At 38.8% G+C, this 22,325-nt stretch overlaps 1 protein-coding gene across 2 annotated transcripts in view; it reads left to right on the top strand.

Moving 5' to 3' along the window:
• Positions 1–8,732: 8,732 nt before the first annotated feature.
• The window catches only part of LOC148658456 (uncharacterized), a 39,941-nt gene continuing 26,348 nt past the window's right edge, over positions 8,733–22,325 (top strand). For both annotated transcript variants that reach the window (XM_088639662.1, XM_088639661.1), the window contains exons 1-2: positions 8,733–8,896; positions 20,975–21,298. In XM_088639662.1, coding sequence (XP_088495788.1) covers positions 8,848–8,896; positions 20,975–21,298 — 373 coding nt within the window. In that variant the 5' untranslated portion in view covers positions 8,733–8,847. The remainder of the gene's footprint in view (positions 8,897–20,974; positions 21,299–22,325) is intronic.

The following is a 22,325-nucleotide window of genomic DNA, read 5'->3' as shown; positions in this document are numbered from 1 at the left end:
CACACTTACAATAGGGCCATTTTTCAAAGAAGCCAATTAACATAACAATACATTTTTGGACCATAGGAGGAAGTCTTGTTTGTGTCTTTGTGTGCACTACAGTATGATGGACTGGCATCCCAACCAGTGTGTATCCCACCTTGCTCCCAGTGCTTCCTAGGATAGGCTCTAGGCCACCATGAATCTGAATTGAATAAGTACTGTAGTGGATATTGAAAGGTATGTGATGTATTCTAATAAAATAATTCCCATTTTGAATTTTAAAAGGTACGGATTAAAGTTATGGCATATCATGGCTTCCTGACTCTCTGTGGTCATTAAAAATCCCAGGGCGCTTCTCGAAAAGAGTAGGGGTGTAACCCCGGTGTCCTGGCCAAATTTCCAATTGGACCTTACCAATCATGGCCTCCTAATAATCCCCCTCTATGAATTGGCTACATTACTCTGCTCTCCTCCCCACTGATAGCTGATGTATGGTGAGTGTTCTGGTGCACTATGGCTGCCGTTGCATCATCCAGGTGGATGCTGCACATTGGTGGTGGTGGTTATTATTATTATTATTATTATTATTATTATTATTATTATTATTATTATTATTATTATTATTACTCTGCAGCAACATAACTACCATGTTAATTACTGAACCATATTCCCTATCACCTTGGTCATACACATACTGTACAGTATACTGTATAACAGTAACTATACAGTATATTCCAGGCTTCAGAAAATGTCTAGAGGCCATTTTGAACTACACAAGCATTGCTGTGAAAACGTCTGTGACTTGAACTAGCTGTCCACATGCTACAACAGTTAAAGCAGGTTTACAGAAAGTCCTTTCTGTGTCCTTGGCTGCTTTGCAATCTCCCTTTTGGTGTCATTGATTCTCTCATCTCATCATCTAAACCAGATCTCCCTACCTCACCGTTTTTGGTGCTTATCTTGAGTCATTTTTTTCCCAAAATATAGAGTTGAGGGAAAACAATTCTGAAACTGCTTACTCATACTCATTGAATGAGTTGAGTGCTGCTAGCCGTTGAAGTTCCTCGCAGCGGAACCTGAGCCACCAATCATTTCCCCACAAAGCGTACCCGTTAGATAACGATTTCATAATGGAGATAAAATATTTGTGTCAAGGCAGATTACTGTCTGTATATTCTTTGAATGTGTCATAAGCAGCTAATGAAAGGAGGAACTTGCAGTGAAAACAAAATTACTCAGACTGAAAAACTAGTTTCCTGCTCATCAAGGAGAGGACAATGTCTGCCATGCACACCAGGGACAAGGCTAAGCACAGTCAATATTGTCTAAGTTTTACTGACTGGCAGTTCACAAATGAATAGCAAAAGCAGACTAGAAAACTGAAAAATGAACCTTGGCTAGGCTGTCAGCCTGCACCATTACCAATTCATTTTTACTGTCTTTCATAAGTAATTGCTAGAAAGTGAATACTCTTCTGTGTGTGCAGTAATCTGTGGCAATACCTGAGACAGCATTTCATGTTTTTCAGGACAATGTCTAATTTAATTTCAAAACTCATGGATTTCCTTTTCTCCGATAAAGGTGTATCACTAGCACTATTCAAACGCTTATCATCCATGATTATGTTTTCAAGATTGCAAATGGAAGGAACACAATGCTTTCACTCAGAAGGTAGTGAACAAGTATTTAGGAAGCATGTACTACACTAAGATGCTACAAGTAGGTCCATGAGTGATGATTTGTTGACATGTGCAGACTGAAGTTAGTATGTTCAAATTATTAAACTAATGTATATTTCACCCACTTGTGCTCTCCTTTATGTTTTTACAATTATTCACAAGAACCCACTGGTTTATTACCCCACTAGTATTAATATTTTGCATTCTTCCTTCACCTCCTCCTCACTTTTGCAGCAAATCCCTTGAAGAACTTGGGGGGGATTCTGAGAACAAGGTCTGTCAATAAAGGAAAATCTTCAAATCACTTCTCAATTCCATCTTAATTAAGGTTTCGACTTAACTAACTTACTAAAGTCAGCATTCCCTCCTGTTACATAAGTGTACATACATAATGCCTCGACGCTGCCTTTGTTAAGCAATATTTATTAGCTATTGAGTTTAGTAAAATCAATAGAGGGTCCAACATCTTCAAGTAACATTCTCAGCTTTTGATCTCCCTCACCAGAAACACAAGTTTTTTGCACGATGCTCAATCAGGCAAGATGGCTCCAGCAATTACAGCATCTGAAATCTGGGGTGCATCCATACATCTATCCATTTTCTAACTGCTTCTTCCACCAGGGTTGCAGGGGAGCTGATGTCTATCCTGGCAAGGAATGGGTGCAAGCAATGCCAGTCTATTGCAGGGTAAGTCAGACGCAGACACACACAGTCACACCAGGGACAAATTTCTCTTAAGCTACCAGTGTGCAAACACAGGGAGTACATACAAACCCTGTGAACATACTGTAGCACAACTGGTCTAGAATTGAGCCCAGGGCCCCTAGTGCTGTTGAGGCAGCAATGCTAACCACTGCACCACCATGTATCCTGGGACTGCATCCAAAAAGCAATTAACTGACTGAGTGACCGGTGTGCAGGAGACTTTCCTGTCAATATGAAGATCCCACTAGGGTAATACTTCAGGGCTTGTGAACTGTTCTCACAAATTTTTAGGAGCTCCCCCAGTCAAATCTCTCTAGGCTATACTCTTTAAGTGGCAATTAATGAGTGCCTGGCTTGAGGAGCATGAGACTGATTGTCATGAACATCCCTGGCTGGATCAATTCCATTTTAATTCATGTGTAATTCAGTGGCTACATCGTCATACCCAGGGGGTGTAAATGATTTCAACACATGCAGAGTCATGCGAAACAACACTCAATGAAAAGGTGAATCAGTGCACTTTTTCTACTTCAAAACCTGTATCCGAAGGTTTTGCAGTATTTTGTGCGTCACAAGTGAAAATACCTTTAGATACAGGATTTTAATTGAAGACAAAAACTAAGACTTTTACAAAAAGAGTTGGGTTTTGGGCAGCACAGTGGTATAGTTGTGAGCATTGGTACTTTTCAGTGCTGTGACCCTAGGTTGAATTCCAGACCTGGGGTGCTATCTTTGTGAAGTTTATATTTTTTCTTCATGTTTGTATGGGTTCCCTCCTACAGTCCAGAAACATACTGGTACAGTAGGTTAATTTGCTTCTGGGGAAACTGGCCTAGGGGTGTGTGTGTCTATCTTCACTGCAAAGGTTTGGTGTCCCATCCAGGGTGAATCCTGTCTTCTGCCTTTTGCCTACTAGGGTAGGATTCGGCTGCCCTGCAATCCTGAAGTGGATGAAGGGATCAGAAGATGGATGGATGGATAATTTATCTAGTATTGAATCAATAAAGAAAGCCTGTTATTGTCTAGGGAGTGACTTAATCACAGTGTGGTCTGTACTATCGTCTGAACTCTTCAGCTTCTAGATGAGATTTCAGAAACAAGGAGCAACCTAATGCCCAAGCAAATAAAGAGCATTGCAAATACTGTCCAGACATCAGTAAGGAGATTCAAAAATGAGTTTCACATATGCAGAAATCCACATGAAATATAAAGATTTTCCCAGGAGATGTAAGTGGTACAAGAAATATTCCTCCTGCATACTGCACTGCTCAAAGAAGAGAATTGCATCTGTTAATGATGGAGTCACTGTAACAACCATATATTGTATTAAGCGAAGAGCTTATTGGGACAGAAGGATGGAAAGGTGGAATTCTTCCTAAAGGTACTGTAATTTTAAAATGCAAAAATATTAGTTTTAGCTGAAGTGAATATGCACATCTTCCTTGGGAATAAAAGCCTGTGGAGTGAATGCCTAGGCATACATTATGTTGTTACAGAAAAGTTCTTGCTCCAGGATGAGAGTGAAAACAGATAGGCTTTATTGTATGCATACAGGAAACACCTCAATAGCAGGGATGTTCAGGGAATACAAAGAAAACAGTTACCTTTGACAGGGTGTATGGTTAAGATCATGTTTCAGAACAAATCAGCTATTAAGAGAAGTTTGAAGTTATCTGTCTTGCCAGAATTTCCAGAGGTCATGTTGCCTTCCCTCCTTACAGCCTTGAGATAATCTAAAATTTCAGAGAAAAACAAAATATATGATATGGCCAGTGGCCATATCACTCTGCAACTCACAACTGGCAACCCACTGAAGCTAAGCTGGTGTGAGCCTGGTCAGTACCTGGAAGGAGACCTCCTGGGAAAAACTAAGGTTGCTGCTGGAAAAGGTGTTAGTGGGACCAACAGGGGGTCCTCACCCTGTGGTCTATGTGGGTCCTAATGCCCCAGTATAGTGATAGGGATAGTATACTATTAAAAGGTGCCGTCTTTCTGATGAGATGTAAAACCGAGGTCCTGACTCAATGTGGTCAATAAAAATCCCAGGGCATTTTTCGAAAAGTGTAGAGGTGTCCTGGCCAAATTTCCCATCAGCCCTTACCAATCATGGCCTCCTAATAATCCCCATCTGTCAATTGGCTTCATTACTCTGCTCTCCTCCCCACTGATAGCTAATGTGTGGTGAGTGTTCTGGTGCGTTATGGCTCCTGTCACATCATCCAAAGGAATGCTGCACATTGGTGGTGGTGGATGGGAGTCCCCATTACCTGTAAAGTGCTTTGAGTGGAGTGTCCAGAAAAGCGCTATATAACTGTAAGCAATTATTATTAAAATTCCACAGGACTAACATGGAGTTTCATCAATTGTGAAAAGGAATAAGGAAAAAAGCTTCAGTTTAAAAATATAATGTTTTAACCATTTAAAAATATTGTAATATTAATAATCAAAACGAATGAGAAACTGTTGCACTACTTCAAATTTATTTTGATATAAAGGTATAGATGTAGCCATCAAGTATCTCAATAATTCAAAACCGCCATAACAAACTCATCTGGGTGAATGAAGACGTCTTCTGATCTCTAGATATTAATGTACAGTATACTGTGTGTAAATACATGGGCCAATTAAGGCACCAACTTTTAATCATAATATGAAAGTATTTCTATTCTGAAATGTGTTTTACATCAACTTCTCTGGGGTGGCACAAGGCTGTAGTGGTTAGCATCACCATCCCTTTGGGGTCAGTTCTGGACCTTGGGTGCTATGTGTGTGGAGTTTGCATGTTCTCCTCATTTTCCTCCTTTGGTTTCTTCCCACACGCCAGGGAAATACTGGTAGGTTAGTTGGCTTCTGGAAAAAATGACCCTAGCTGTGAGTGTGTTTCTGTGTGCCTGCCCTGCAATGGACTGGCATCCTGTCTGAGGTATACCCTGCCCTTTGCCTGTTGCCTTCCAGGATAAGCTTCTGCTGTCCAGTGACCCAGAATTGGAAGAAAAAGTTAGAATATGGATGGATGGATCATTCTCTCTGTTTACATTACGGCAGAGGTCTCAGACAGTTCCTGGAGGGCTGTGTGTTTTCTATTTTTTTGTTTTAACCTGAGAAGTCAATTGAAAGACAGGATTTAAATAAATCCTCAGAGCTTGGTAGGAAGTATTATAATTACATAATTAGGTACAATGTACATAATTGTGCAATGACACCTGGATGTACAATTATGTACATTCTGTATTTTATGAGTACATAATTAGGTACTATTATGCTTCTAATGAAATAATGAAATTACAGCATGTAGATTGTGGGGAGAACAAAGAAGATACAAGACTCTTACAACTCAGTTTGAAGCCCTAAATTAAAGAATGAGACCTTTATCTTGCTATTGTACACTGTTGTTGAGTGTGAAAATGTCTTGATTCATGAACTGTGTAATATCATTCAATTCCCTCACTACTTGAGTGAATTTCTGAGAAATTTCAAAGAATTTCAGAGTACAACTTACTTCATTGCTGCAATGTAAAATGCTTTGCAAAGTGGCCTGATTCTAAACATGCTTTTCATAAGCAACTGAATGAAAAGGATTTATAATTGTGTTATATTTTAATTTCAGAGTTTACAAGGACACACTCAATAGAAGGAGAGTCTAATGGGCTTCAGGGTCACTGAGCAGGAAATTGCACTGTATTAAACCCCGGGGCTCTGCGCTGTGTGTTGGGAGGGCAGGGTTGGGGAAATGTTCTGCTTAACTGTCTGTCTTTTGTTTAATGTTTATGAGGTTATAGCATTCAGGTGATGCAGACACTGGCCCTGGATGTGATCAATTTATGTGGTTTGTTCGTAGGTACACCAAGAGGTAGGGGATACAGTATGATCCGGCTCAAAGCTGTTTGAGGGACAACAGCCTGACCATGAGGATGAGGTTAAGTGAGCACATTGGCCACCCCCCAGGACAGTGATGAGGTGAAGCAGGGGGATGTAAATAAAACAGGTACAGTAGGTCACAGAGGTGTTCATTCATTTATACCAAGGCAGAATGCCAGGTCTGATGTTGTCTCTTCCACGTATTCACTTCTGTCACCATGAATCTTTGGCCTCTATCAGTCCACTGCTGGAAGAGAAATATCCCAAGACTCTTCTCCAAAGTTCTGTTGTTCTCTCTCTGAACAACAAACCCACTTTATCTTTTCATCTTTCAGAAGACCTGTCTCTTGGCTGCTATTGGTCTCCTGGGAGCCAATGACATAGTTCTTTGACCTAACAATAAACCATCCTATTCAATATGTGTCCAGCTTTCACCATTTTAGTGTCTTGACTCTTGTAATGATGCTCTTGTTTGTGTACTCAGAATATTAATTATTTTGCTGTCATCTTTTTTTTTAATTTCAAGCATATATCTTATATTATATCCTGTGTGTTCTTTGAGCTGTCTGTGGTTTCCAAATCAAATTTTAGTCATGTTTCACATCCATATGCTAATACAGACACCACTTATTAGTCAAAGATTCATTATTTTATAAGACAAGGGTATTAAAAATAGACCCAGGCTATTTAAATCTGTTGTAAGAGTGATTTCTATATCAGGGTTTTTAAAGTGTAAAGAAATTTGCACAGAGTGATTATTATCATGAGTGATGGCAACAATGATGTTTAAATAAATTGATGGCACACAGAAATGTTAAGCAGTACAATCCAATTAATTTGGAACAGTGTGACATGAGGCATCCACGGAGCATTTCTGAACCTGTGTCCCTGATGGTTTTAAATGAATGGATAATGGTTGATGTTGTCAAATATTTTTGCCAACACTACATTTTGAAAAAATGTCACTTCCTCAGACACAAAATAATGCGTTGACATCTCATGTCATATCTAGCATAATTCCCCCAAATATCCAGTAATTGTCATAGCAGAGAATATGGTTATTTCAACTGCAGCATTAAATACTACAGTATGTGCTGATTGAAACAACAATAACACAATGATAAATCGTCCTGGAACACTCTTGAGTCACTCTTAAGGGATGTACAGTATTGAGGAATCACTCTTGTGCACCACTTGTGCAGTGGTGTTAGAGTGACAAGTGTAGTAAGTGTCAACAGAAAGAAATACGACAGAGACAGAGAAATAAAGATGGCTGTGAGCCCAAGAGGCAGGGCATGAGCGGGTATTTTTTTATTTTTAATTAAAAAGTCATAATTCCCAAAGATCTGTACAAAGAACAGAAAAAGTTTAACATGGGGCAAAAGATAATTTTTGTATTTGCAATTACTCTTCTTGCATGACATTCAAAAAGGTATAATAAAACAGAAACAAACATCTCTACTCTATTTCGCATAGTAAACACCTTAATCTTTTGTCTGTGATAGACTTTGTCATCTTCAAAATTAATACAATATATTGTCCGGAATAGAAGAGGGAGACTCAGCTTTTCAAACCTACAGTGGCACATGGCTACCTGTGTAACACAGGCCTTATGAACTGATGCACAGCAGCAGATTACCACATGTCAATATCCCTACTGCTTTTCACAGATGATTTATGCATCCAAGTCAGCCCAATATTGACAGGTGATGTAGTTTTGTATAGCATGCAGTAGGCTCTCAAAAACTCTTTTGAATCACAGAGAGGGAACAAATGGAAGTATCCATGCAGTTGGAAATCTATGTAGAGACACATACAGTAAATGTCCAGTATAGTGAACGGGCCAGGACAGACTGGAGAACTTATGTGTGCATAAGCGCTTTGATGTGCACTAGTCTGAGGAACATTTTGAAATGCACCAGATCCAGGATGGACCTTGAGTGGAGTCTGCTATTCTTTTTAGCACCATAAAAGCTTTTTGAATATCAGCTCTTCTACAGCTGTGGGAACCTGTGTAACCTCCTGGGTAGTGAATTTGGCAGAAAATGCTTTTATCTTCAGGGTGAGAAAAGAGACAGGAAATTGAGACTGAACCATCTTCAATTGTAGCAAATGAACATTTTCCCTATTGGAACAATTTTCAATGAATGCAGATTAAATCCGATTGTGGACTTGATGCAATCTACCACTTAACACATTAATGCAATGTAGAAATGTGTTGATTCATAGATTCATAGTTTTCTATAACCCTGTCATCAAACAGAGCTCCCAAGCATAAGTCTTCTGAGACTGTGAAGTCCCCCCACTTCCCCCAAGTAAAATGAGAATTGTGTAGCTTAGGTAATTTGATTAAGAACATTTGAATATAAGTTTGCTTTTGTACATACCCAGGAAAGGTAGAAAGGGCAGGGCTAAGACATAAGGATCCTCCAATCAAGAGGTGGACCTACACTCCACATAAAAAAAAAGTTAAAAGGACATTTTAATATGTAAATGACATGCTGGCTTTTATGGTTTGAACAAAAACATAAAAGCTGAGCTATTGTGACTACCAACATGTTCCTGTTCACATTACTGTAGATCAACTCCAAGGCTGTACTGTGAACACAATCAATGATAAAAGATGGGTTTCTTGATATTTCTGCTTTTTGGTATTTTCCTAAATGCAATAGGTAAGTCTGCTAACTTTGTTACTGGATTTTTTACAACTAGTCATTGAGTCACACCAGGTGGTCTAGTTTAATTTCTCCAAATGTACATTTGATATGTTCACCTCAATGTTCTACTGTATTTCAAGCTTTGAGCTTTTATAGCCTAGAGACAGAATTTTATTCTTTGGATGAAATGGAAAACAAAGACAAATATTCCAAAAACCTTACCAAACCTCAAAATATATTTGGAGCATTTTAAATAGCAAAACCATTTGGTACTTTACCATTGTTCATATGTATAATTTATAAACTTGATACTGTAAATGTTGTATATATATAACATGGTATTAATAGTACTGTAAATGTGTGTCAGTTAAATATTTGGCATGGTTTTAACCTGCTATATCTATAATATAATATTAAAAAAAGATAAAAAGGAGACTGAAAATGTTTGACCTACAGTCCAATTACCAGCATGTTTAAAGAATAAACTGAGAGATATAGCTTAATGTTTGTAGATCATTAACTGAGAATTAACATGAATACATTTGATTAAGAAATAAAATGCATCTGAAAATGAGTCAGTACTTGTGGCTTGCATATTATTTGTGCTTTTTTGGTAAGCGAAGATCAGACTGAACCGTTTTCAGGCACTGGCGAAGAACTGAAATCACTTTCAGTGATTCTCGCCCCCATCTTTCTGCTTTGGAGAATCGTTTTGAACTTCAGGAAATACCACAACAGAGGTGTTTATGGGTTTTAAGACATTCCTTGAGAATAGTTTCAGTATTAGTGTAAGCATAGTGCACAGTCAAAAGAATGCCAAAGCTGGTCTGCACATCACAGAAATGCTGTCTGATTGCCTTGGACAGTAGCACTGGGGATGAATCCTTTCCTTTCTCTCCTTCCATCCATCCCACATCTTCCAATTCAGGGTCATGGGATAGCTGGAGCCTATCCCAGCAAGCAACAAGGGTCAACGCTGGGATTGCAGTCCATCGCAGGACAAACAGACACAGACATGCACACACTCACACCTACCAGTTTGTCTTTGGACTGTGGTAAGAAACTCGAGCCCCCAGGGAAAACCCTTGCAAACACAGAGAACAGCATCCAAACTTCACACAGACAGTGCCCTACTGTAGGTATAGGTATAGGCCCTAGGTCCATAATAATAAGTGTTTTTCTGGACACTCCACTCAAAGCACTTTACAGGTAATGGGGACTCCCCTCCACCCCCAATGTGCAGCACCCACCTGGATGATGCAACGACAGCCAAAGTGCACACAGTATGCTCACCACATATCAGCTAATTGTGTGGAGGAGAACAGAGTGGTGAAGCCAGTTCACAGATGGAACATATTAGGAGGCCATGATTGGTAAAGTCCAATGGGAAAATTGGCAAGGACACCAGGGTAACAACACTACCCTTTTTGAGAAAGGCCCTGGAATTTTTAATGACTACAGAGAGTCAAGACCTCAGTTTTACATCTCATCCGAAGGACAGCACCTTTTTATAGTATACTATCCCCGTCACTGGGGCATAAGGACCACATAGTGAGCGCCCCCTGCTGGCCCCTCATCCAGTCGCAAGTTTTTCCCAGGTGGTCTCCCATCCAGGTACCGACCAGGCTCACAGCTGTTTAGCTTAAGTGGGTTGTTAGTTGTTAGTTGCAGGGTTATATGGCTTATGGGAATTAAAACCTACGCACACTCTCCTCTCTGCTCTGAAAGGTAATTGGTAACCATTCTAGTTATGAAAGCCAGGAGCTAATAATAATCAATTCCCAGGCACTCTTTAATACTTTTAGTCCCAAAGGATGCCAAAGTGCTTTCCACTCACTTCAATCCCACCTGAAGTGCTGAACCCCCCAGGGTGACAGACATTGTGTGCCAGCAGCCCCACTACACAAAAGGACAGAAAAGTGAGAAAATCCTTAACCCATCGAATTAAAAAGAAGCCTATGTTAATATCCCTATTTTTTCAAAAAAATACTATTTGATCTATACTACTGCACTTACAATAGTAATTTGGTTTTTCCATCTCAGGTCTGAATAGGCCCCTTATTACCTACAGTAGCTACTGGAATCTTAAGGCTATAAAGTAATAATGCTGCTGTCATTTAAGATATGGAAGGGTGAAGCAATTAAATCACCTTGTCTATTAATAAATTATCAGATGTGGGCCTAATCACTTTGAGACAGAGTGGGGAGATGGTGAATGAGTGGTCAGGCAAACTGTGCACCAATCTTTATTTGACTCTATGCTTTATAGGACTGTAAACTTTAATGACTCTTAAAACTGAAGGTTACTTTTGGATGTAAGATGTAGCCTCTGCTACCAGGTGTGCATCTTAGTCCTCGACATATTTTTTATCCAATGACATAAGGAGTAAATCTAGCTGTGAGCTACACAGGTAAATTCTGAATTACTTCAGTTACATGACAGTTTAAAGACCTTCTAAAAGACCTTCAAATTAGAAGTCAATCAATTATTGCAGAGTAACAAGTTATTTATATGGACTCGGAGTAATGGCTGAAACAGTCTATATATGCTTGATTGTAAATCAGAAATCGCTGAAGGTATACTTGAGTGAGTAAGTGAGGCAGTATTGAAGTAAGAGGCCTGTTTGTCCCTGACTCTGACAAGTGCTGATATTCTACCCAAGAGAATAGGGAAGCCGTCATTTGATAGTAAAGGATATTTTCCGTACTTTATGTTTGGTTAGATTTTATTACTTTAAATCTGTGGTTTTTGGCCTATGTTTCTGTTCAGTACTGCAAACTATTTACAGTTGTAAGAAAAAGTTTGTGAACCTCTAGGAATTATATGGATTTCTGCATGAATGACTCCTAAAATGTGATCTGATCTTCATCTAAGTCCTAATAATAAATTGTCACGATTATAGTCCCTCCTCCTTAAGGGTGCTCCGGCCCTTTCACTTTAGACTTGATTATGTGCACCTGACCCCTGTTCCCAGTCCACCTTAAAAGCCAGGGGCTGACGTTCATCCGGGCTCTGCATCTGATTTCCGTATCGTGCGAATCCGGGACCTGGAAGCGCCTGGTCCCGTTAAGGTTTTAATCTCTGTTCTCGTTCCCTGTCTGCCGGTTCCGACCCGGTTCATGTTTTTAATTCCTTGTTGGATGGATCACCTGGCTATGGATTTATTCTTGTGTTTTTGGATTACTCTCTGGATTACTTTTGGATTGTTTGCCTCGGCCACACCTCCCCCGTGCACAAGCGCACTTTGGACACGCCCCCCTGTTTTCATCCTTGTATTCCTGCATGACTTTTTCCTAGTGTTTCCTCACAATTTTGGATTGTGTCATCCGCATAGGGTCCGGAAAGAACTGATCGTTACATAAATAGTCTTATTTAACAAACAACACACTAAACATTTTACATTGCTACAGTATATCTTTATTGAACAAATGGTTTAAACAATCAAGGTCATTGATGGACAAAAATGTGTGAACCTCTAGGATAATTACATCTTGAAAAGAGGGTACTTGGAGTTGGGTATTCCAATCACTGAGTCGGGTGTTCAAATCTAAAGAGATTTTAGAGGACCTCAGAAGAAGAGTTGTTGACACTCATAAGACTGGAAAGGGATACAAAAGGATTTCTAAGGACTTGGGCCTCAATCAGTCCACAGTCAGGCAGATTTACAAATGGAAGAAATTCAGCACCGTTGCTACTCTCACTAGGAGTGGACATCCTACAAAGATCAGTGCAAGGGCATGCCATACAATCCTCAAACAGAACCCTAGGATGACAGCTTAGGATCTGCAGGCATCTCTTGCATTTGATAATGTCTGGTGTTGTGTGTGTTGTTTGTTAAATAAGACTGTCTTTATTTATTATTATGCTTTAGATGAAGATCAGATCACAATTCCAGAGGGTCTCAAACATTTTCTCACAACTGTAGAAAGCATGGTCCCACTTTTCCCTGATATTGCAAATAATGTTTACCTTACAGGCCAAAAGAGGAATGTTTTTAAACTAGTTAAATGTTTTTTTAGACTAGTTGTATTTTCCATACCCAAGACCTCTCTGGCACTAGTTCAAATTGTACTGTTGGAGGTGATAACCTGGCAAAGGGTCATCCTGTTTTTAAAAAATGGCTTGTTAAGAGACAGCATGCCTAATTCTCATTAGAATGCCTCCTGTCAGAAATTTGCACTTCACAATTTGCAAAGACAATTTCCAAAGTTTTTAAAAGATGATGTGGTGAATGCAAGATTATGTTGTTATTCCTTTTTTCTTTTTCGCATTTTTAAATGGCAGAAATAAACTAAATGTAATGGAGCAGTAGTTAGTATTTACGCCATGCAGCAATGGGGTCTATACCTATGTTTCTCCACATGCTCTTATGGGTTTCCTCTGGGTGCCGTGGTTTACTCCTACACTGTAAAGATATACAGATGGTTAATTGGTTTCCGGGAAAATTGGCCCTGCTTTGTGTATGTGTCTGTCTGCTCTGCAATAGACTGGAGTCTGGTCCAGGGTGTATCCAACCCTGCACCTGTTGCTTGCCAGGACAGACTCTGGCTCCCCGACAAGGTTAGAAAATGGATGTAATGGAACTTAAAGCCTTTCCCACCCAATTACATTTTAAAAACTTGATTACATCAAAAACCATTCATGTTACATTTTCAAATTCCTGCCGATAGAATAAGCAATGATGGCAACCTGCAGTAGTTTTAGTTAATCCTCTGTAGGGTTTTTGCTAAAAATAAAAAGTTTTGTTTTGAAAACTGGATGGGGGTTTAATTAACCCATAAAACTAAATATCACATTTAATTTAACACGAGCCCACTAATCCAAATGAACCCTTTTTAATACTTGTAGCAATTTTCCTAAACCACTTTTCTTGCTGTGCAGTAAATTTACATTTTGTCTCATATATGACAGGAAACTGATATCGTTAAAACCCATTTTCTGTTAATAAGTGACACTTCCCATAGTTCATATTCATAAAATTGAACGTGTCGTTTTTTAACGGCTATTGTGGCTTTAGTTACACGAGAGGAAGTTTACCCCGGGTTGCCTGACTCAATGACTACAGTCAAAATGGAAAGAAAGGTTTGGTTTCAAAATCTGTCATGAACTGCTGCTTGGATTAAGTTTTTTTTACAAATTTCTTGTGAGAACTGAAAGAGAGATTGTGGGTTGGGTTTCTGTGCCAGACATGCTAATAATATTTTTTTTCAATGGCATACATTTTTCTAAAGGCATGATCGGCTGGCATTCCTTTTAGCAGTAATGTGGTTTACAATGTGTGGCAGAGTACAGGTAAATGATGGGGCATCTCTTCTAGTTTTATAAACCATTAGCCTACTAAAGCAGAAAAACACTAGACAGAAACTTGAAAAACTACCTGTGATAAAAATCTTCCATGAAGTTAATGGAGTACAGATTTACGCTCTTTACTTGTTTGATGTTGTTTGCTTTCTGAATGCAACTATCATTTTATCTTTAAAACAATTTAAACCTTCATTTATTTTTTAATTGATTGCAAATTTAGATGGTGTTTTAGATGATGTTCAGTTTAAATATCCTGTTCATATTTGCCACAGGAAAAGGAAAGAGGGCTTTTCTGTGAGCTCATTTTAATTAATGTTTTCTGAAAACTAGGGCTTTAATTTTTAGATAGTACGAATCATCCAAACAATGAAGATTCCATCCTGCCCTTTGATATTGTATCATCCCCACATTGCAATAAGGATTTTATGGTGTGCGACAAAGCTGTAAAAAGAAAACAGTTGAAGAGCAGTAGTGCTATGACTGAAGAAGGAAGATGATTCAGAAGAGCAGATTTAAAAGAATGAAAAATATATGACCATAAGGAAACTATAGTGCTGATGAAAAGTTTTTGAACCACCAAAATAAATGTGGAAATTTTGTAGCTTTACAAACCACCTTTTTTGTCCAGCTCCAATGTTGCCCTACAACTCACCATAGGCAACCCACATAAGCTATGTGAGTATGAGCCTGGCCAGTACCTGGATGGGAGACCTCCTGGGAAAAACTTTCTGCTAGAAGAAAAAGGTTTCTGCTAGAAGAGGTGTTAGTGGGACCAACAGGGGGCGCAAACCCTGCAGTCTGTGTGGTTCATAATGTCCCAGTGTAGTGACAGGGCAATATACTGTAAAACAACTGGACCTAAAACTGAAGTTCTGATTCTCTGTACTCATTAAAAATCCCAGGGTGTTCCTTGAAATGAGTAGGGGTGTTACTTCAGCGTACTTGCCAAATTTCCCATTTGCCTTTAGTAATCATGGTCTCATAATAAACCCCAACTGAAAGCTGATGTGTGGTGAGTGTACTGGCGCACTATGGCTGCTGTCACATCATCCAGGTGGGTGCTGGTGGTGGAGGGGAATCCCCATTACCTGTAAAGTGCTTTGAAAAAGTCCAGAAAAGCACTATATAAGTGTAAGGAATTATTAATTATTATTTTATGTAAATATCCAATAGGGTTTATAGTAATCAATTCCATGTCTCTTGAAACTAAGTGATGCATGAATCAAGCATAACTAAGGTATAGGAGATGTGAAAAAGCAAGTGAATTAAGTAAATTAATTCGTTTTATTAGCTCAATTAAGGGGAAAGAGAATCAGAAGTTTAAATAAAGTAGGTAGATTTTAGGGTCTTGGAAGGCCCTGTCCTGTGTAAAGATCAGAAATGTTGTGAGTTTTGCCTTCACCATACAGATGTGTGGAAACACATCATGTCACAATCAAAGGAAATCTCTTAAGACCTCAGAAAAAGTGTTATTGATGTTTACTTAACCATTTCTAAAGACTTGGGGTTTCACCAATCCACTGTCAGACAAAAATACAAATACATTTTTCTACAAATCGAGAAAGGTCAAGACCACAGTCACTCTACTCAAAACTGGTGATCATACCAAAAGACGAAAATTATCAAGGGAGTTAGTTACAAAGAACCCAGGAGTAACAACCAAGGAACTGCAGTCCACCTTAGTTAATGTGACTATCAGAAAACAACTGAACAAGAATAGTGTTCATGGAAAAGAGCAAGGAGACTGCTCTCCAAAAACATTATAGCCGCCTGTCTGAAGATTGCCAAGGAGCAAATATACAGTACGGTCCACAATGCTTCAGAAACAATTTTCTATGAATAGATATGTCAAAGGAAAAACTCTTTGGCCTCGTTTGATGAAAACCAAACACTGCTTTGAAACAGAACCTCATCCCAATCCTCAAGCATGGTGGTGGGGGTGTGATGCTTTTGGGGCTATTTCTCTGCCTCAGGACCTGAAAGATTTGCCATCATTGACACAACCATGATTTTATCAAAAGAGTCTAGAGGAGAATATCAAGCCATCCATCCATGACCTGAAGGTTAAATAAAAGTAGGTCTTTCAGCAAGAAAGTGATCCCTAATTTACAAGCTCATCTACAAAAGAATGGTGTCAGAAGAAATAAAAATTTTGCATTTTACGACTGCCTATTTAAAGTCCATCCGCATTGACATTTTGTGTCAGGACCTGAAGCAAGCTGTCCATTCAAGTCTGCCCTCATGTGTCACAGAGAAAGAGTTCTGTAAGGAGGAATGGGCCAAAATTCCACAAAACCAGTTTGAGAGACTGATCAATGGATACAGAACACAATTAGTTGAAGTAATTGCTGCTCAATGGGGTACCACCAGTTACAGAATCTAAAAGTTCACATATTTTATCAAACATGGATTTTTAATGTTACATCATTTGAGGATAAATACATGTTGAAAGAGTATCATGCTCAGGTTAACATTATCTATTAGGCTTAGTAGGACTTGATTAAGATTTAGTAACACTTTACGTTTCAAATATGTGAAAATACTAATGGGTTCATAAACTTATTTTCAGCACTGTACTGTCTATGCTTAATCTTTCAGGTGATATGATTGTTTTTCGTGGTGTGCTTCACCAACTGAAAGTGAAATCATTATATAATAAATATAAAAAATTACTAATTTATTGGTTTACTTGTTAAATCTAGAATTTTGTCCAGCCTCTTCTCTTCTCAGAGTTTAGACTTAAACCCCTTGACTGAGGAGCCTGTTCCAGACACCTCTAAACTCGTTGTATACATAAAGATTTTTCTCATCTCTATTCTAAATTAAAAAATTAATTATCTTTAAGGCCGTCTTAATTCTAACTGTAGTTGCTACTGAGTGTGAAATAGTCAGCTGGGCTGACCCTATCTTTGCCTCTTAAGATTTTAAATACTTGGATACAATCTTCTCCTTTGTTTTACCCTGAAGAAATGCAATTATTTTAACATTTCTTTATATGAGGTTCATATTACCTGAGACAATTAATGTTTTTTGTTGCTATTCATTGAACTCTTTCTAAGGCTATTGATCCTTTTGGTAATAAGTTGTCCACAATTGAAAACAGTGTTTCAGGTGAGATCTTATTAAAGCACTGTAGAATTTGAACACAAATTCCCTGAATTTAAATTACACTATTTTTCCTTTATGTGCAAACGTTGTTTACTTTTGGATTACTTTCCCACATTGTCTTAATGAGGACATGCAAGAAGCCACAGATTCACATACTGTACTGTAGGTCACCTACTACTGTATGTGCAACTCAGAATCTCCCAAATTGTTTCTCATTAAAGTTGGGATTTGTACAGTATATTGTAATATGGATATACTGTGTGTTCCTATACTACTGTATGTGGATTACTTGCTTACCAATATTAGGTGTCATTTGATGAGTGTCTTCCCAGTCCATGAATTTGTCTTGCTGTATTTCCCTTACAGCCTTTTTTGTGTTTGTTCACTCTTCCTATTTGCTCGGCATCTGCAAATTTAGTTAGTTTGTTGGTTGATATCATTAATCTAGATCTAGGAAAATATTAGGTATAAAATGCATATCTGGGTATACCATAGCTTAGATGTACAGTATTACATGTTATGCTCTTTAAAGTAACATTCTGTTTCCTGATCATTAACTACTTTTCCATCCATGTGCACACATTACCTTGATATCCTTTGGGTTTTATTTGAAAATTAATCTTTTGTGAGGGACCTTATCAAAAATTTCTGGAAATCTTTTTTTATCATGTCATACTCTTGAGAGATGGCAACTATCTTAGTTACGTGGTCAAAGAGTTCTAGTAAATGAGTTAAATGAGATCTAAAATATGTTACCCATTTCTTAGGAGGCCATTATTTGGTAAATGTTCCTGTATTTTGCCTTTAACTAATGTTTCCATAGTTTTACAAGTAACAGAACTGAAATTGATTGGTGAGAATTTTTCCTATTCATTTTCATCCTTCTTCTAAACCTCATATGATCATTGATATTCCTGTAATTGCTCAGTATTCCTTCTCTTTTTTTTCTTTTCAATCAATTGACAATTATTGCCACATTTTTAAACCCCCTCACCTCCAATATGAAAACTCAACTCCATCGCGACACTCTCACTTTCACAATCCAGGTGCGGGTACTTGCTGTTATCTCAAATGTGCATTATTCAGCCATCCCCATTTTCAGGTTCCATGTGGCCTACAAGACTAACATCAGTTAGTGATGCAGGGAGTTGGAGCCTATCCCAGCAAGAAATGGGCACAAGGCTGGATATGCCCTGGACACCAGTCCATTACAGGACACACACACAGACATGAACACTCACATCTGGGCCATTTTTTTTCCCAGAAGCCAATTAACCTACAAGTATGTCTTTATACTGTGGGAGGAAACTAGAGCACCCAAAGGAAACCAGCATGAACATAGGGAGAGCATACAAACTTCACATATACAGGACCTTGAACCAGGGCCTTGCAGCAATGCTAACCACTGCACCGCCAGACTACCCAGGAAGACAATCCTCTCTCTTCAATCCTGATGTCATAGTTATTGCCAGGATAAAAAAGGATTTGCCGTCCCCAAGATAAGGAGTACAGAAGTACCCTGGAGTGTTTTTCAAGTGTTACTGAAGAGATTGGTGCAGTGTCACCAATGTTGTAGACCTGTGCCAGCCTGAGATTATAAAATCAAAATAAGCTCCCGAGTGAAGGTCTCATGATCTATGCCCCCATCCTTAATGATAGTGGGTAATGCAGTGGGAAATGGCCAAAAAGACATAACCATGTGGAGGAAATGAGGTTTCTTCGTGGGTCTGTTGTGCTTACTCTCTGTGACAGGGTGAAAAACTTTGCTACAGTATGTAGGAAACAAAGAGCTGAGGCACTGCCTTTCTAGATCAAGATGAGCCAGATGAGGTGTTTCAGGCACCCAGTAAGGATGCTTCCTAAGAGGTTGGTGTTGACGCTATACTGGGCATGGGCATGTTCCCCAAGACAAATACTCAAGGCCAGCTCAAGACACATACAGAGACTATATCTCTTTGTTAGCCTGAGAACACTTGAGAGTCCCAGAGCAGACGTTGAAATCTATTGCAGAGGAAAAAGATGTCTCGTCCTATCAAGTCAACATGATGTTTCTGGAGCCTCCACCAGGATAAGCAGATCGAAAATAAATGGATGAAAGGATAATACTAAAGATAGTTCTGACAACTTACATATATCATCCCATAATGCATATTTTAGTTGATAAATTCTTGCTGAATATTCCCAACAAACCTACTTTGAAAAATTGATATCAGACATTTGGGGGGAGATTAAGGGCAGTAAGTGGAGACAAGATGGAGGTTCTTGTCTGAATCACTTTTTTCCAGACAGCAATGGCCATCCTCTGACACCTGACCAATCAAATGTCAACAGGTGATTTGGTGACATTTAAGCACTAGGAAGCAGAGCTTCCAGTGTTGGTCAACATCTGCAGTCTGTCATCAGCTTGCAACACAAGGAGAGAAGGAAGGAGAGCACTAGTCTGACTGGCCAACCAAAGGACTGTGGAACGTGGGACCCTGAGTCCAGGTGGTCCCCTCTTCTTCACTAAACAATTTCAATTGTATTTTCTATTTTCAAGATCATATTTTATTCCCACTGTGATTAGAATATATTCAGTGTCTCCTAGTCAGAGAGAGAAATAATATATTTCTGTTAATTTTAGGTTTAGGGTTTTCTCTGGATCAGAAACTGTCAGGATTCACTAAAATCTTCAGATCTCTGAAGATTTCTAATTGGTTTAGATTTTCAGGCCTAGGGGTCTTTGGGCCTAAGAACCCCAAAAAAGATTCAGGAATCTTCCCTTAGTTGTTAGGGAACTTCTGGCCAGATACTTCTCACTACATGTTTGCCTGCACTGTCTGAATACCCTGTTACTAAGGTTACGTGCAGTACTCTCCCCTGGAAAGAACTGCCACCTTGGTCCCCGTGTGTCTCCTTCCAAACATCCACCGGGGAAATGGTGGCTGCTACAATATAATTTTTTTAATCTTTTACAAAAAATCTATATATTGTAACGCAACGGGGGTTCAGGCGGGCACCTGCTAGATCTATTCTGCTCTCTGCTTCAAGCTTAAGAAATAAAAACCTGAGATCAAGAATGGAATGTTTATGCTGGTGCCTTTAAAACTGAACACAAGGGCACTTTTTTACACAAAGAGCCATGACTGTTTGGAACAACGCATCCAGCTAAAATGGTGCCAATTTCCTGAAATGCCATAACAAAATCTGTTATCACAATTCTGGGATTGGTTAACTAGAAGCAATATGAGCCAAATGGTATCTTTTGTTTGTAACTTTTTTATGTTTTTAATAGTACAGGAAACAATCTGTGGCAAAAAGCCATAAAGTAACAGTCTGCTATTTCATTTTATCTGCTGTGAATGAATATTTTATGGAGTAACACTCCATTCAGTGACACTGTTCTTGAACCCTATCTTAATTGTGGAGTGCTCTTCTTGTAAGACATGTTTTATGTATGAAACCTTTGCTTTAAATTTTTGACATGCTCCAGCTTTTTCTTGCTTGAAATTTAAAAATAATTTGCAATTAGTAAAATACTTTATAATTAATAGATTTATTACAAATTTGGGGGAATTTTCTGTTGTACTGCATATTCACTGTACTTTGACTGCAATGTGACCATAACAAGTTCTCACTAATAAGAAGGTACAATATAAAATGCACAAAATAACTGATTGGCAACTGTTCTCTTTCTCCAGCTGACAATGGGCACGTCTTATTTCAAAAGAATATCACAGGTGTCTTGGGTGAGCAAGCTGTGCTCCAGTGTGAGTACAAAGGGACTGTGAAATTGGATGGATCCTACTGGCAGACTCGCTATGATGCCAACAAGAAAAAAAAAATATTTCGGTTCGTCAATGGTAATCTCCTTAAAAACACCGAGTACTTCAGCCCTCCATCTTCTGCAGATAACCTCACCATCCTTCTCAACATCACCAGCCTGGAAGATGAAAAGGAGTTTACATGTGTCTTCCAAACTGAGGACGAAGACCTGGCGAAAACTATTTACCTCACTGTTTTGGGTAAGAACATAATTTAACTAAGAAGCAACTCCTGCTCTGTTCTGCATTTTTGGAATGGTTACCATTCTAGCAGTTAGACTGTTCGATTGATTTTATCTGACACAGCTGACACTCAAAGGTTTTTTTTAAACCTGGTGTGCTCAGTGTTGGCACAACCCTACTTCCTCCTGCTATCTTCCTGATATTGGAGAACTCTTCCAAGATTCTTCTATGAAACATTTGTAACAATAATTTAGAATATCACTTCAGTAGATTCTATCACAACATTTATATATGACTAATACTAAATGAGAAGCAAAAACATTGAAATTTGGAGAAAACCACAGGTGACATATTGCAGCTGAAACGTACTGTATTCACTTGTCCTGGCATTTGGAATGTGTGAAAAACGTTAATGATCACAGAACTGTGAAATTAAATCTTAATTTTTAGTTAACGCACACGGCTTGACGGTGGTTTGGTTTTGCACTTGTTGCAGGCTCTTCTCATTTGGTTCTTTGTTCCAGAAGTAGAACAGCTCCTTTAGTTATTTGCATACCTGCTGTTTCTAAAAGGTGGTGAATACTTCTGCCCCTAGTTGCACTCTGGTTGCAGAACAAGAACAAGAGAAAATCAGCCCCTGAGTTCTTCTGAGATCTAGGGACATCTCTACAGGGTACATATTTAAAGAGAGTTTGCTTCAAGACGTTCTGAAGATGTTGCAGGTACAAAAAGAGCTGGCAGTACTTCCCAAGATACAAAACCAATGTAGAATAAGAGGAAAAAGCAATGTTCAAACAGCCAGCAACGTTTAAGCATCCTCATTGGGGTGGTGGCAAACCTGACATACTGTATGCAGTGCCTTCTGGCAGAAAACAGATTTTAAGACTCCTAGTATTGTTTTACTGTCACAACGTAGACAGTATATCATTCCCTGACCCAGAATTGCAGTATGGCTTGAGTCCTGGCCTTGGTGTGACCACTACATTTGTCCTATCTAATTCCTGCACATTCTTGTCAGGCATCATTGAAAACCCCAAACAACAGT

The sequence above is a fragment of the Lepisosteus platostomus genome, chromosome 7, assembly GCF_059453375.1.
Source record: "Lepisosteus platostomus isolate fLepPlt1 chromosome 7, fLepPlt1.hap1, whole genome shotgun sequence".
In the NCBI taxonomy this organism is placed as follows: Eukaryota; Metazoa; Chordata; class Actinopteri; order Semionotiformes; family Lepisosteidae; genus Lepisosteus; species Lepisosteus platostomus.
The sequence above is the reverse complement of the archived record's forward strand: the minus strand, read 5'-3'. Positions and strand labels throughout refer to the sequence as shown.